Raw genomic sequence first — 15,275 nt, 5'->3', positions numbered from 1 at the left:
TATCAGCTTTCTACAATCTACACTATATATGGAAACAATACTACAAATCAAAGATACTCAGCAGTTTTGAACCAGTAGTATTTTAATCTGGAATGTAATGGTGTAGCTTTCTTTATATGATCTACAATATGATCTACAAAGCTTTTTCAACAGAAGTTCTGAAAAGCAGCAGCATATTCAACCTTGGAATAATTACACTGCCCTCTGATTAGGAATCCAGTTTATAAAGCAGTAGAATTATGATAGTGGTGATTATTACCCCTGTATGTAAAAGACTTTAACTAGTCTTTAACTCAGATGGTTTGAAGAAGCTGAGTCTTACGGAGTGAGGAAGATAAGTGTTAACTGAAATCCATGCATTTTTTAAAATTAGCATGTAGCACTTCAGAATACAACATAGTAAAGCAGCAATTATTTCCAAAGAAACACTCCTTAAATGCAAGTGATCTCCAGTTGCCACAAATGCCAGGATGTCCCGTAGTACAAGAGTAGGACACTACTGAGTTACACAGAATTTGAGTTGAGAAACAAAGAGGTTACAAAATCTGTAACCTTCCATTTACCAACAGGCCTTAAAAAATAAATTACAAATTTACATCTAGTGACATTTACTCAGCTCTCACCCCTACAGTACAACACAGTGATACAGAGATGCAAGTCTAGATGGATGTTGAGAATCAAGCAATTAAACGTAACAATGAAGATCTCAGAAGAATTCTGGGAGAAATAAAGCACTTATCAAGGAAGGGGTTAATCCAGTTTCAAGAATCAGGTTTGTACCAGAAGTGGAAACAAAAATATAATGACTTGCCACACGCATCTTTGATCTCAGAAGTCATACGCAGCTGATCACATCCAATAAAAAGGAGATTCAACCTTTACCACTCAGTGCACTTCTGCAGATTCAGAATCCTATACTCTTCGTAATACATCATATACTCCCCTACAGTACTAAATAGATGAACCACTACATCCATCTTTCTTATTCTCTCCTCCCTTCTTCCTGGCTTCTCTATGCCTTTAGCAGATGGAAGGATAAAGTGGTAGATTGGTAGTGACAAAAAGATATATCACATAATAACTTCACACCCTCAAAGAAGCTTTTCAGTCTCCTCCAGAATACATGGTAACTAAATTTAATGCCATCCTATTTTTCAGGAGTTTGATAGTGAAACATGAAACTCAAATTCAGTTCTCTATCAGTGTCCCAACCCATCGAAGCTTCCTCTGAGTACACAGATAACGTGAAAGACAAGGTCCTAAGTAGGACAAAGAAGTTTATGTTAGTGAAGTCTATAAAGCTCTGGCTGACCCCCAAACTGCACACAAACACACTGAACTCTAAAGGTTAGAATAACAACCTTGTTTGAAGCCTTGATACTTGAATCATATTCAAGAAGAAGGGATCCATTGTAACTACCTATACAAAACACCCCTATAATACAGCTGAGAAATAAAAAAGGCAGGGGTGGATAAGGGGGAGAGGTACTAATTTTCCCCATTGTAGCTGTAGGCAGTGTGAGTCCTGGCTACTTGCCAGCTCCTCAACAACATGAGCTGATCTGATAAATCAATCAGTGTGACAAACTCCTATTCTTTCCCCTTACACAACTATTAGTGCTTATTACCGTAACAAGCCAGTTCAGCAGACTCAACAGAAAACTTACGAGAGCAACAAAAATCACTGTAGGTCCCCCAAAACAACTTAAAACAGAAGGGCAGTTGGCTATTAGATCAGTCCAGTTCACTGCAAAGGGAGGATAAGCATAACGGCAGCATTGTTAGCAGTGCTGTAATCTTGTTGATTAGGATGCTGTTCAGTCAATTTAGCTTCCTGCTCATTTTAAAATCTCTCTCTTTAAACTCTCTTCAAAAAACTGTTGCTAAAAGAAGCAGTTATAAAAAAATAAATAAAAGAAATCAGAAGCCTTGTTCTCTCCTGGGAAGCCACTTATACTTGACTCAGGAGAAACAGCAGGTACACAGAAAACCTGCTTAGGAAGCTGTGCCAAGCTAAACTAATTCTGACCTTTCCTTCCTTTTTCTTTCTCCTGACACGTTTCCCCCTCATTTGCCAGGTTAGCTGCAAGCTAGATTAAGTTCACCATATAGCTTATTGAGTAGTTTAATGACTAAATCCTTATATCAGTCTACATAAATTATGAAGGAAAGTACAATAAGTCCAGGAAGAAATAACAGCAAAATTTTGTTATGCACCAACAGAACAACAAAAGTTTGTAGCCTCAGTTGTTAGCACAGCATTACTGAATGACAGCTCAGCAAAACCTGAGAGTAGAACTGTAATCACAAACATCTCTTTTTCTTTTGTTTACAGAAGTTACAGTTTAAGAAACTCTTACTATCTTACTACATACAGTGCAGAAAGACTAGCAGACTTTGAATTTCTTGGCTCTCCATCAAGCACACAAAAAATAAACAGCTACTATATAAAAACATACAATACACAAGTTCAAGCTATGCCTAAAACCAGAGACAAAGATTACAGCACTTCCTAGGAACACTTCAGATTTGAGTTGCTTCCATACACTACCATCTAGATACAAGCAGCACAAAAAACAACAACAGATTTTGTCCACACTACTCAAGACAAGTACATTTACTTGTATGCTCTGCAACACACTTCTATCCTGAGTGCAAACAATTCAGACAACGCATTGCTTCCACTCTGCATGCTCTGTGTAGCAGGCAGAGTTTTGCCTTCCATAAAAACTTTATATATTCTTACAATTGCAAATCCACAACAGATCAGTGAAATAACCTCAGATGTACTGCTAGATAGACAGAGCATTTCTGTCCCCATCTGCTTTTTAAACTAAGCCTCTGGATATCATTATTCTAACTTTTCTTATGTTGTATCCCTGGGAAAAAAAAAAAGTAAGATATTTATAAACACATAATGACAGCAGTAGGCAATGACTTAGAGAGAGGAGCTGATGGGTTGAAAAGGCTTGTGAGAGAGAAGCTCATTTAACACCATATATTTGAAACAAAGATACTCCAACAAAAGTAAGTCCCCTGTGTTCTCTCAAGTTTTAGTCTAAAGATAGCTCACGTGATACACTGCATCAGCATCCAATGACATACATACACTAACTGGGTCTAACCACTTCTTCTTAATCTGACTATTTAATGGGAAATAAGGATGGTACATCCAGGACTATCTTTCATCCCAGTCAGCTGATAGTGCCATAGGCAGCTCCGCTGACCCAGTGATTTATTTCTGCTGTTATCCACCCTGCTTCTGTCACACAGTTCCACACTCCTCCTCATGCAAGCACCAGCATTCAGATTTTTTTTTCTTTTCTTTTGCACAAGCCAGCAGCTCCTCTCAAGTTGAGAATCGAGCACCAAGTTAAAGCAGACCACTGAGGGGTCCACTCAATGCTGATACAAACACACGTGCAGCAGGAGTGTGCAGTCAGGAGAAAATGGTTTCTCCATTCTGGTAACAGTTCCATGAGACTTGATGATGCAAGACAGCACTTCACTATACTTTTAGATTGTAATTTCATAATGCAGTATATTCAATAATTCTGACTTCAAACCTGCAATATCAGTTTGAGCTACTCCCTGCATGACACCATCCCCCAAACAGCATCTAGAACTGCTTGTAAACCTGTGCCGAGACTCCAGTCTAAACTTAAATCTTGTTGCATTAGGCAAAGTATCATCAGGAGGTCAAGAGATGATCCTTTCCCTCTATTTAGCACTGGTGAGACTGTACCTGGAGTGCTGGGTCCAGCTCTGGACTCCTTGGTGCAGGAGAGGCCCAGGTATACTGGAAAGAGTTCAAAGGAGGGCTACCAAGATGATTATGGGATTGGAGCACCTGTGCTGTGTGGGTGACAGAGCACTAGCACAGGTTGCCAAGAGGCAGTGAAGTCTCCTCCTTGGGAATCTCCAAAAGCTGCCTGAGTGCGAGCCTGGGCACCTGCTCTGGGTACCCCTTGCTTAAGAAGGTGGCTTCGACCAAGTGACATCCAAAGGCCCCTTCCAGCCTTCAATATCCTGTGTTTCTAGTCTCTTTCTAACATTTAAATAACACTCAGGTTACTCTTACCTGTTTTACACAGGAGTTGTACTAGGAAATTCACATCACAGCTCAAAGCATGACAGAAGTCCAGGAAAACCTTACCAGTATTACTGCTCATACTGGATAATGACATTATAGCTATAGTAGGCTTGTTTGCTGTTGAGAAAACCTAGAATGCCATGGAAGCAAAAGTTCCAAAGCACGTATCATTTTGAGACCATCTTGTGTACAGTCTGTTAGTACCTTGACAGGTGTAGAACACCGGGTCAAAGCAACCACAAGCAGACAGACAACAGAAGTACAGTAGAATCATTAGACCTGATACTACATTGGCATGTAAAATTGCAGTGGCATTATAAAACAACAACAAAAGCCAGTAGCATGCTGCAGAGTACTTACAGCCACAGGGAAAGTGAGAACATTTGTCCATGTTGTGGGAACAAAGATATAAACAGTTCGTGCAGGAGTGTTGCAAGTGTGGAGATAATACCAAATACAGTTGCTACAAATCTCTTGTTTAGGGGAATTTGTTTTCCTGGAAAGTGCACTTGAACTTGTTCAGAAAGAACAAGCTGAAACAGAAATCCAAATATTGTCAGAACAAAACACCACCTCTGAAAGTTTAGGATCATTAAAACAGAACAAACAGAATTAGATATACTGATGTATCCTAGTTTAGAAAGAAAAATGTCTGAAGTGACAACGAAAGCAAGGGAGATGACGATTTCACAATCAGACAAAAAAAATGGTTTCATCAGCTTTCAGTTTTCCTAAGGAAGCAACAATAGCACGGCTATCTGCTGTCAGATGTGAGCTGCATCAAAGGATTAGCAGAACTTCTATCCTCCCCCTAAATAAAGGTGCATTTATTTTTTATGAATTAGTTGTTTATATTATTAAAATCTTTAATTTCCACAATGAAAGGTTATTCACTGTCATTCACATTTTCACAATACAACACAAGGCCCAAGCAAGAACATTTCAGCTTCCCTGCCTGGAGTTACCTGGCACTCTTCATTAAGAAGTCTCAAGTTACAGCACCGTGCTCTGAGCATAAGATACTGTGATAACATAACAAAAAGCACCAGTTTGTGCTGTAGTGCCTTTATGCAGTCCAGCTATTACCAGCTCTGCTTTGCATGTCCACACTGAAGTTATGCAGACTCAACACACCCACCAACTCTTCACTTGTAAGGTTCCAGTAAAATTGATCATTGGGGTCAATGACTGTTTTGGAGAACTGCATAAATCCTACTTCTTAAGGCTGACTACAGTCTGAAGCAAGGCTCCACAACAAAGCCTCGCAATCAAATGGAATGAATTAATTTAACCAATTCACATTGCGACGTTTTACTCACAAGACACTGAAACAGAATTTTGAGCCATTCTGATTCACATCTCCATAAGTTATTTTTCAATATGAATCACTGTGGAATTTGGTTGCGTTACCATGAACTTGAAATTAGGGTATTCTCTTTGCTACTTATGTAAAAAAAGACCATACCTAGGACAAAACATACCTGTAACCATGTCTGTAAATAGTACTTGTTAGCATGTGTTACACACAAGACCTACGGAATCAAGATCCACAGAAGACTTGTAACAGCATCTGGTTTTAAACTCTGAGTCATGCAAGAGCTAGGTACTCAAGAGCAAAGCACATCCATACAGAGAAGCCTTGGCATTTTAGGAATGCTTTCTGCTCAGCACAACGTGCACAAAGCTTACCATCTGAACAGCCATTTCATCCTGCATACCTATTTAGGATTTATGTAAATACATTCCACTCAATTATAACACAAAGAGGTTGGGATTTTTTTTGTACCTTCAAACACATTAGACATCAAGTAACAGAATTTGTGGTCATGTCAGTAGAATTATATCAATGTTTTTCTCTTCAAGACTTTAAGAGCTTGAACATTTTAACCTGGAACATAAAGTAGTATTCCACAAGTCACTAATTAACATAATAGCCTGGCAAGAAACAAGCTTTTAATTCTTAAACCCATGCAAACATTCGTGTCGGCAATAAGGGTTTGACGAACAAAGAAAACACTATTCAATAACAGAGCCCTTGGAGCAGAGGTCTCTAACTGTTACTGACCCTCAAGCAAACAGTGCACTTCAGACAACTGAGTTATTTCTATCTTGCTGTTGGGGATACAAACAATCTGTTGACTATTAGTCTCAAGCTGAGCAATCAGTGTCTTGGAAGGATTATTGCTGGCTCATTTTACCATTTCCATAAAGCAAGTGGATGAGGCACCCTTCACATACAAAGGATTTCAAGGTGCTCAAGTAACACTATACTGCAGAAAGCAATCATCAAATTTATATCAATACGGTACATGACTCAAGACATCAAAACAAAACTGTTCATTCAAAGGGCTAGCAGCAGTTGATATGTTCTACTTTCTTGTTTCGGTTCTTAATAATGCTTGACAAATTATAATCCACAAAGCTCTATCACCTTTTAATCTATTTTTGCATAAAAGAACTGATGAGGGTAAAATAACTTACAAGATCCCCCCCTCCTTGACATGAAGCTAGCTCAGGAGCTTGGAGACTACTTTACTGTATCATTTACCTTGCTTTGCTATATAGGTAAAACTCTTGAAAACAGCAGAGAAAAGCCCCTACATTATACCAAATAAATCATATCCACCACTTCCCTCTCCTTTAGACCTTCCAGACAACATTAATTTTGGCAAGACTCTTCAAATCTTTAATACTTTGCTGAGTGAGACTAATTGAACATTTCTGCTTTTAAAGTTAATTAGAGCTAATCTAGAAGTTAACACTACAGAATTTCTAAGCATTGACATCAGAACATTTCTAAGCATGTGTTCTACCTCCATTACCCCGACTACTCGCTTTTCCACCACTTTGTTTAGGCTTTCAACCACAGGCTGCTCCATAGGCACAGCAAGTAACAGCTGTTACTGGAGAGCTCCGCACTATAAAACCACAGCCCACGTTCCTCCTCCTTAGCGCCCGCTAATCACATAATACTGAGCTCCTTTATACTAACTAAATTTTGCATAATGATTATACAAAGAAATTATATTCTAAAAAGCCACCTCCTTTTGGTCAGAATAAAAGAGCATGGAGCGATAACATAAAGGAATCTGTGAGAAGCGTAAGTAATTACATTCTGGTTTTGCACTTAACAGATCCCAGCGAAAGAGCCACCCAAACTGAGTTGGAAGAAGTTCCTCAAACACAACACATCTGCCCAGCAGAGGTCCCAATCTACAGCGACACTTCATCTCACGGAGCACTCACTGCATTTCCGTGCAGCCCTCGTGTGCGCCGGTCAGGTGCAACTGCGTTCCCTGAGCGCACCCAGCAGCATGCCCCTACCGGCTCAAAGTCCTCTGGTTATCAAGCAGCCTTTTGGGATTCTAGTTTAGATTTAAAACTGAAATGTCATCAGGTGAGATGGAAGCAGAGAAGTGGCTACTTCACGTGTAACTTGTGAGAGATCAGGTCACCAGAGTTCAGTTTACTATAACGTCGCTGAGGAAGCTCTTCCTACATATTGTAATTAAGCCACATTCTTTCCTTGGGTTTTCCTAATATACGTGTATGGAAATAGGCTTCCTTTCCTAAGGAATACCACGTTCCACCTGAAGGATTAAGAAGAGCGCAAGTACATACAGGTGCCCTAACACCCACAGGTGCCATAACAGGTGCTTAGCAGCGCTCCAAAACATGCACGGAGCAGCCACCAGGTTACCACAGATCCGCAGCAGCAGCGGGAAGGAAGAGGACGAGGCTGATCCCCGGCGGCGTAACTGCCTGTAGGCAGTGGCCGTGCCCCAAGCACACGGGGCCGCACCGGGCACTGCCCATCCTCTCGGTTACAACGAGATGCGCTCCCGGGCTCAGCTGTCAGCGCAGATCGCTGACGCGGACACGCTATCTCAAGATCAGTGATTTGTGTTTCCTTCAGCAGGAGAGCTCCGTCGAATCGACACAAACGCGCAGCCTCAGGCATCCAAGTGCTTGCGCACCAAAAAAAGAAAGACAACAAAAGCCCCGCGCCGCAGCGCGACCCGAGCGGAGACGGCGGCACCGGATGCCGCGCGGTGAGCGCTGCCGGGCGCGGCGCGCAGGTACCGGGCGCCGAGCGGCCGCCCCCGCCCCGCCGGGCCCCGAGCCCGGCCGCGCCGCGCGGGAACGGCGCCCGCCAGGGCCCCGCTCCCCCCTGCGCGGCCGTCACGTGAGGGGGGGGACCTCGCGGCACCGGGGCAGCCCCGGGGTGGGGGGGGGAAGCGAGGGGAGAAGTGCCGTCGCCATGACAACTTCCAGGGGGGGAGGGAAAACTTCAAATCCCAACCGTCAGAGCAGAGCGGCTCCCTCTTAAAGGCGCCGCCACGCGCGGGCTGCTCCCTCCCCCCCGCCCCCCGGGCGCTGTGGCGATGGAGGAGAAGAGGAGGGGGGCGGCCGGCGGCATCGCCGCGCAAACGGCGCGGAGCCGAGACAAAAGGAGCCGAGCGGGGAGCGGGCCCGGGCCGGCGGCCGAAGGAGGCACCGAGCGGCCCCATCGAACCGCGGCGCCCACCCCGCGCTGCCCGGGGGCAGCTCTGCGCGTCGGCGCCCCACAGAGCCGCCCCTCGCCCCCTTTACCCTCCGCTCCCAAAGGGGCTCCGGCTCGGGCTTCCCCCGCCGCCCGCCCGCCACGGAGCCCGCTCGCCTCTCGCCCGCCCCCGCCCCTCGTCCCCGCACCGCGGCTGGGCGAACCCTCCCGCCGCCCCCTCGCTTACCCACACAGTGCATGAGCCGGTGCCGCCAGGAGTCGAGTTCGCGGCGGACTCCTCTACGCTCCGCCGTGCAGCGGGGGCTCCGGCACTGGGAGGCGGCGGCAGGAGGAGCGGGAGCCGCGGCGGCCATTCTGTCTGTTCCCTTTTCCATCTGCCTCTGACCTCACGCCCGTTCATTTACATACGAGCGCGCGCGCCACCCAGAAGAGCCGCGCGCTCCCCCGACTCCCCCCCCTCCCGCCTCAGCGAGCGCGTGCCCGCGGCCCCCCCCCCCTCAGCATCCGGGGCGGGGAGCGCGCGCGCCGCCTGGCGGGGTGATTGACACGTGTCCCCGAGACGTCACGCCCTCCTGCATCTTCCCGCCTTCCGGGCTCGACCTCTCCCCGCCCCAGCGGATCGTGGTTCGGTAACCGGGCCGCCAGTGAAGCCCGCGGCAACTTCTCCCTGACCCGCTCCGTTTCCCGTCGGTGTCCTTCCGCCTACAAATCCCGTGAGGCAGCGCGTCACCTGCCTCAGCCCAGCCGGGGCGGGTGGGCGCAATGCACGCCGGGAGTTGTAGTCCGCTGAGGAGGACGGTGCGGGGGGGCGGAAAATGACGACCAACCCGATGCACTTCGGAGCGCCTGTTAGGCGTGGGGACGCACCCACAACGCTACGCGTTCCCAGGGAGCCTCCTGGAGCCGCTCACAGGGTAGATCTCAAAGTTTCCTCAACTAGCGAGCGGCTGCCCTGGGGGGGCGGGAAGCTGTCAGCGCTGCCCCGCCCCGGGCACAGCTCGCCCGAAGCCCAAGGCTGCTTTGTAGCGAGCCGGGTCCAGGTAATGGCTGAAAAGTTGGCACAAGCGGCGCAGCAGAGAGCTATAAACGCGGAAAATGGAGCTCTTACTGTTTCCTCAGGTGTTCCCTGAGTGCTTCCCCCAGACTCCCCCGTTCAGAGCACTCCCCGCACGCATTGCTGCTTCTGCGAGAAATGCCGTTCGTTACTGTGCATGCCTAGTTGCAGGACTGACAAGAATGGGAGTTGCAGGAAGGAAGACATCCCATTGCCTCCGCTGGCTTTTCCCACATCAGCCAGCAATAATTAGCAAGCAGCAGCCTCCTTGCTCCCTCCTTCTTCACCTCAGATCTGCCGTGAGCGCCCTGTGTGTCTTATTTGCACTGAACTTCAAAACAACAACAAATGTAGCCCACACTGCCATAGGAAAATGGCAAAACCCAGGGTAACTTCTGAAAGGCATCATCGGAGCCCACACAGACTAAAACGCATCCATATCTGGGTAGAATGTATCGATGTCAAACTAACAATATCCTCTGTAGGAGAGATTATAAATTCATTTATTTATTTAGCCCCAAGATGGGCTTAAAAAGTCTGTTGTGCTTTTGCTTCTTGGCCGAACCTGGTGGATATTTCCTTCAGAAATCCTTGGAGATGTTTTTGGGGGTGAAAGATGTGCTGAGGGATTGCCTGCAGAACACAGCCAGGAGGAGCAGCTCTGCTTCCACAGGAATGAACAAAGCCTTTATAACAGGTGACAGGTTACATTTTTTTTTTTCCCATAGATTTTTAATAGAACCGTAGAATATCTTGAGTTAGAAGGACCCGTAAGGATCATTAGGTCCAATACCTGGCTCCACACAGGACCACCCAAAAAACAGACCATATGAATGACCAGTTTGCATAGAAGCAAACTTAATCACTTGTGCAGAACAGCTAATTGAACTTAATGAATCCAGCAATTAAAAAAAAACACATTCATTTAACAGAATCACTCAGGTGATCATGGTTTCCCAGGGACACAAACATCCTGCATCTGAAGGCTGTTTTTTGAGATGCCCATGATTAAATAAGGAGCAGAGAAGACATGCTTTCTTTTGTTCATCTAACACGTTTTTTGTTGTAACCGCAAGATCCTCCTCTTTGAGAGACTTTTTTGGGCATTAAAGAAAAAAAAAAGGCAGTAAACATGATAACAAAGTTGGTGGGCAGGTTTCAGGGAGGAGGAAGAAAGAGGAAAGGATTCTAAACTGATTTTTTTTCTAGCTGCCTGGCTTTTCTATTGCATGGCCTTCTGAAAATACTGCCTCCAGACAGACATGCCAGATTCTGGGTTTTGAACTCCCTCCTTTTGAGATATTTTATTCTTCCAAATCTAAAACTAAACCAGACAACCAAAAGGTCCTGCTTAGTCAAACCATCAGGGGTGTTATTTTTAAATTAATTGCTTTTCCTTCTCTGCCAAAATGACTTCCCAGCCAAGAGATTACTGCTTGTATGGACTTGATCCTGCTTTTCTGAACAAGGAAACTCCAAGACTGACTGAGGGCAGAGGCAGCAAGAGATAATTTTGATTTAGTTCAGTTTAGCTGATTGCCCTACCTAATTTGTAAGGGATCAGCGAGTCAGCTAACTCAGTTTAAAGCTACAGGAATGATCATTATACATGTTTCATCTGCCATACACTAACGTAGTCAAAGTAGCTTATGGTTTGGTAGTAGATCCCTATCACAATCTGACAGTGTAAATTAATTTTCTTGAACATATATTGAAGAGATTTAACTATCTTATTGACATGTTGCAAAACTGTTCATCACCAAAACCTCTTTATAATTAATCCCTAGAGGTGAAATTCCCTCCTGTACAGACAGCTTTACAGAGTACTGCTTTGTGGAAACTGGGGGTGAGGATGAAGCGTAATTGAAACAGTCTGATGTGAACAGCCAAAGCCTTTTCAGGTACTGTCAGATACATCCTGGGGTGGTGAGCCTTCTCTCTTACATGAGCACAGTTTGGAAACTGAAAGTGTTTCTGGTAAACCAAAAGGGTTAAATAAAGAATTGTATAATAGCTTTATGACCAAGTATTGCAGAGAATTATTAATACTTGAAAGATATACCACAGCAGGAAAAAAATAAAAATAAAAAGGGCTTAAAAAAGAAATACTAGGGGAAACTTTTCAATAAATACTAACATCATTTAGATAATCTAGCCAAACTGAACAAGGGTTGTTTAATAACTACTGTGAATATTAGGTTGCTAATATGTAACTACTTAAACATATATGCTTATATATATGTTTATATATATAAATATATTATATTATATTGTTATTATATTATACATATTATATTATTATATTTATATATATATGTGTATAACACATATAACATATATATTTCCCAGCAATTTAATACATTATAAAGATGCGTAAGGTCACAATCTTATGTGCTAAAATACCATGAATTTCACAGGTTTAGACTGATACTTAAGATCACAATCTTAGGTACTAAAATACTAGGAACTTCACAGATTTACATTGTATTCTAAAATGCTGTGGCTGCAGTCAACAAATGTTTAGTCAACAAATGTTTAATTCTACTGCTTCTCCTAAGGGATGGCAACTTCCAAAAGGGAGGTAAGCACGGGCAACTAGGGAATGATACTTTTCCACTGTAGCTGGATATGTATGGTTTGAGGCAAGAATAACTGACCTATTATTTCACCTACTGCTAGCAGATACCCCACTATTCCAGGTTTGATATACAGCTTATTCGTTTTCCTTGAGCAAAGGAGGAAATTAGCCTCCAGAAGAAGAAAGCAGACTGAAAGCTGGCAGTGCAGTGCAGCAGGAGTGCTGCAAGAAACCTGCCTGAGGTGGCAACCAGCATAGGTGAAAAGATTATGCTTGATCTAATGGTTCAGAATTCATAGCAACCTTGATCAAAAACAGCTTTAAGAACTGAATTATTTTTGTAAAGGTTGAAATCCTGTATGATTAGTTGTGAACATCTAGGTAGGGGCTCTCTGTGCCTTGAAGATTAAATCTTAAAACAAAAAATGTTAACCTTGCACAGTTCTTGGTATTCTGTGGCTGCATTTTGTCAGCAGCATGTAAAATGAAAACTACTGTTACCTGTTAATTACAGGGTCTGTCTTTGGGAATTTCATCAGCATTGGTTAATATTGTCTTCCAACACATGTGCACAGCTGCATCTTTGCACAGGTTAATAGAAAGACAGCCATGGTGAAATTCAAAATGCACAATAACATTTTTAGTCAAAAACGTGTTCTTGAATCTCTGGATAGGGAAAACGACCAAGAAATTCATAAAGTGAAGCTTACCTTAAGTAGAAAGGCAGCAGTAAGCCAATCAAGTCAGTGCTGTACTTGAGCCCATGTTATTGATCTAATTCTAAGCACATGAAACATGATTATTGCAGGCAGATGAGTGTTTTCCACAAACATCTCTATCCCTCATAAAGGAAGATAAAAAAATTCTTCTGATTGTACATTCTGGCCATAGTGCTCCTGAAGCTGTGAGGACAAAAATGTGCATGAGAGGGTGTTCTTTTATCAGACCATTTAACCTGGCAAAAAGCAGCCAGGCTTTTGAGAATACCAACAAATTATCAGTACTAGCTGATTCAATGGAAATGTGACCCCATGTACCAAACGAACATTGTTCAGAGCAAACAGGATTTACAATGAAGCTCTACATTAAGTATTTACGATAGACGTGCCCAGTTTTACATGATTATTTAAGACATGAACAGGGCTTTCGGTTTATACCACATTCGAATACGGAGTGAAATTTTCAAAGGTTGTTTTCAGGTCTTAGTTTATCACTGCTATTTAGAGGCTAAGGGTAATACTCTACTAAGGTACTATACAAAAAATTCATCTAACTTAATACAGAATGTTCACTTACAGTGCTAAAGAAAAGGATTTCTTCCAAATCAACTTACACAAGCAATCACAGAATCCTAGGTGTTGGAAGGGACCTCTGGGGATCATCAAGTCCAACTCCCCTGCTGAAACAGCTTCCCTACTGTAGGTTGCACAGGAAAATATCCAGATCAGAGTGGTATTCCAAATTTTACTTTACAGAATCGCTTCTCAAAGCAGAGCATGATTTCAGCAGACATTAAGGTAGAGAAAATAGAGCTTTAAACAATACACTCTTGCAAGTTGATATTAACTGCTAGTATGCAAACTACAAGAAAGATTCTGGGTTTTTATCCTATAAAAAACAATTAGAGTACTTCGCAACTAGAAATATAACAACTTATGTTCAGTACTGATTTAAAACATCTATTATTTTTAAGTGTGCTTCTGGGGATGATAAATCCTGTGTTTCAGCACTAACCTGACAGAAGAAGGTGCATAACTGGAGGGAGCCAACCTGAAATGCAAAAAAAAAAAAAAAAAAAAAAAAAAAAAAAGAGAGAGAAAGAGAGAGAGAAATTAGTCTTCTATAGATTAAGCTGCTGTTTTAACATGTCATTATCTGACTATTAAAATTAAATTTACAGGGAAGGTAAATCCTATATATACTCCTAAGTGATGTCTCCATAGAACTATCAATCAAATACTGCTGTATTTTCCTTTCATTTAAACTGTTATCCCATGTTCCACACAGCTGAGTAATGTCACTCACTCACTCTAAAGTTTCCCAAGTGGCTAAGTAATTTAAGTATGCCATCACCAGAGCAACTCTGCAGCTGAAAATATACTGCCATTAAACCCAGAGAGAATAGACCGCTAATTGCAGCTTAATATTAGCAATAGATGTGAAATACTGAGCCAGCCATCAGAGCATGTGCTGATGATTCAAAGTTATGCTATTACTGAAAAGACAAAGAACTGTTTACTGTCCTCATGAATGACTTTTACTATTACGCTAAGTACTCACTAAAGCTAAATGCTGGAAGGGCTGCTAGTTCTGCTGCAGACATCAGATTAGCTACCTTTTAAGCTGAGGAGAGCATTTTCCACTGACATTACTCTTCCTCCTCATGTGAAACACCACAGTCGTGGGGTTTCCCTCTGTGACAGTGGTGCCACTGGAGTGCAGGACAAGACGTAGCCCTTGGAGCATCAGAGAGAGAAGGTGGTGCTTCTGGAAGCACTGCAGTGTAAATAGGGATGTGGAGTATTTAATGTGGTGGCAAACTCAGTTCTCAAATGGCTGCTCCAACAGTCACTGCCCACAGAGTGGAGCATAGGGTACCATCTCAGAAGTCTGCAGCGTCTCTCCAGGAGATGTGTGTGTGACTCTTACAGGAGAAGAGGAGGCATGCCTGTAATTTTCTTTCCTTTCCTCCTCACATTTAAAATTCAAGTGTGTGGGTTTTCACCATTTGCCTTGGAGGACACTTTTACAACTAAGTATCTATATTCCCCAGCAGTGCCTTGCCCATAGCACAAGGTAAGCGTGGCCTGGAAGCTGGTGTGGTTCTGAAAGTTCTGTAGCCACATCAGAGCAAGGCTGGGATCCTGCTCCTAGTTTGCACGCTGTACCTCAGAGATTCAGATATACTGCTTCTCCATCCAGCCTCTCTATTGTATTACTTTCTATTGCATATTTTTTTCTCGCCTTTTAGCTTAGCATTGAATCAAGGGAGGTTTTTAAGCTCTTCTACACCAACATATCCAGAATTTCTTTGAAATGGAAGTCA

General features: G+C 43.3%; 1 protein-coding gene and 1 long non-coding RNA gene across 5 annotated transcripts in view; both read right to left on the bottom strand.

Annotated features, from left to right (window-relative positions):
- LCORL (ligand dependent nuclear receptor corepressor like) overlaps positions 1-8,990 on the bottom strand; it is a 72,554-nt gene extending 63,564 nt beyond the window's left edge. For all 4 annotated transcript variants that reach the window (NM_001397492.1, NM_001389437.2, NM_001389438.2 and 1 more), the window contains exon 1: positions 8,824-8,990. In NM_001397492.1, coding sequence (NP_001384421.1) covers positions 8,824-8,971 — 148 coding nt within the window. In that variant the 5' untranslated portion in view covers positions 8,972-8,990. The remainder of the gene's footprint in view (positions 1-8,823) is intronic.
- A 1,144-nt stretch (positions 8,991-10,134) lies between these two features.
- On the bottom strand, positions 10,135-14,872 carry LOC121110525. Its single transcript, XR_005859938.2, has 5 exons — positions 14,565-14,872; positions 13,964-13,999; positions 13,563-13,645; positions 12,940-13,131; positions 10,135-10,312 (listed from the first exon to the last, which is right to left on the bottom strand). It is a non-coding gene; the product is annotated as an uncharacterized LOC121110525 (long non-coding RNA).
- Positions 14,873-15,275: the final 403 nt, after the last annotated feature.

This window comes from Gallus gallus, chromosome 4 (assembly GCF_016699485.2).
Source record: "Gallus gallus isolate bGalGal1 chromosome 4, bGalGal1.mat.broiler.GRCg7b, whole genome shotgun sequence".
Lineage (NCBI taxonomy): Eukaryota > Metazoa > Chordata > Aves > Galliformes > Phasianidae > Gallus > Gallus gallus.
The sequence above is the reverse complement of the archived record's forward strand: the minus strand, read 5'-3'. Positions and strand labels throughout refer to the sequence as shown.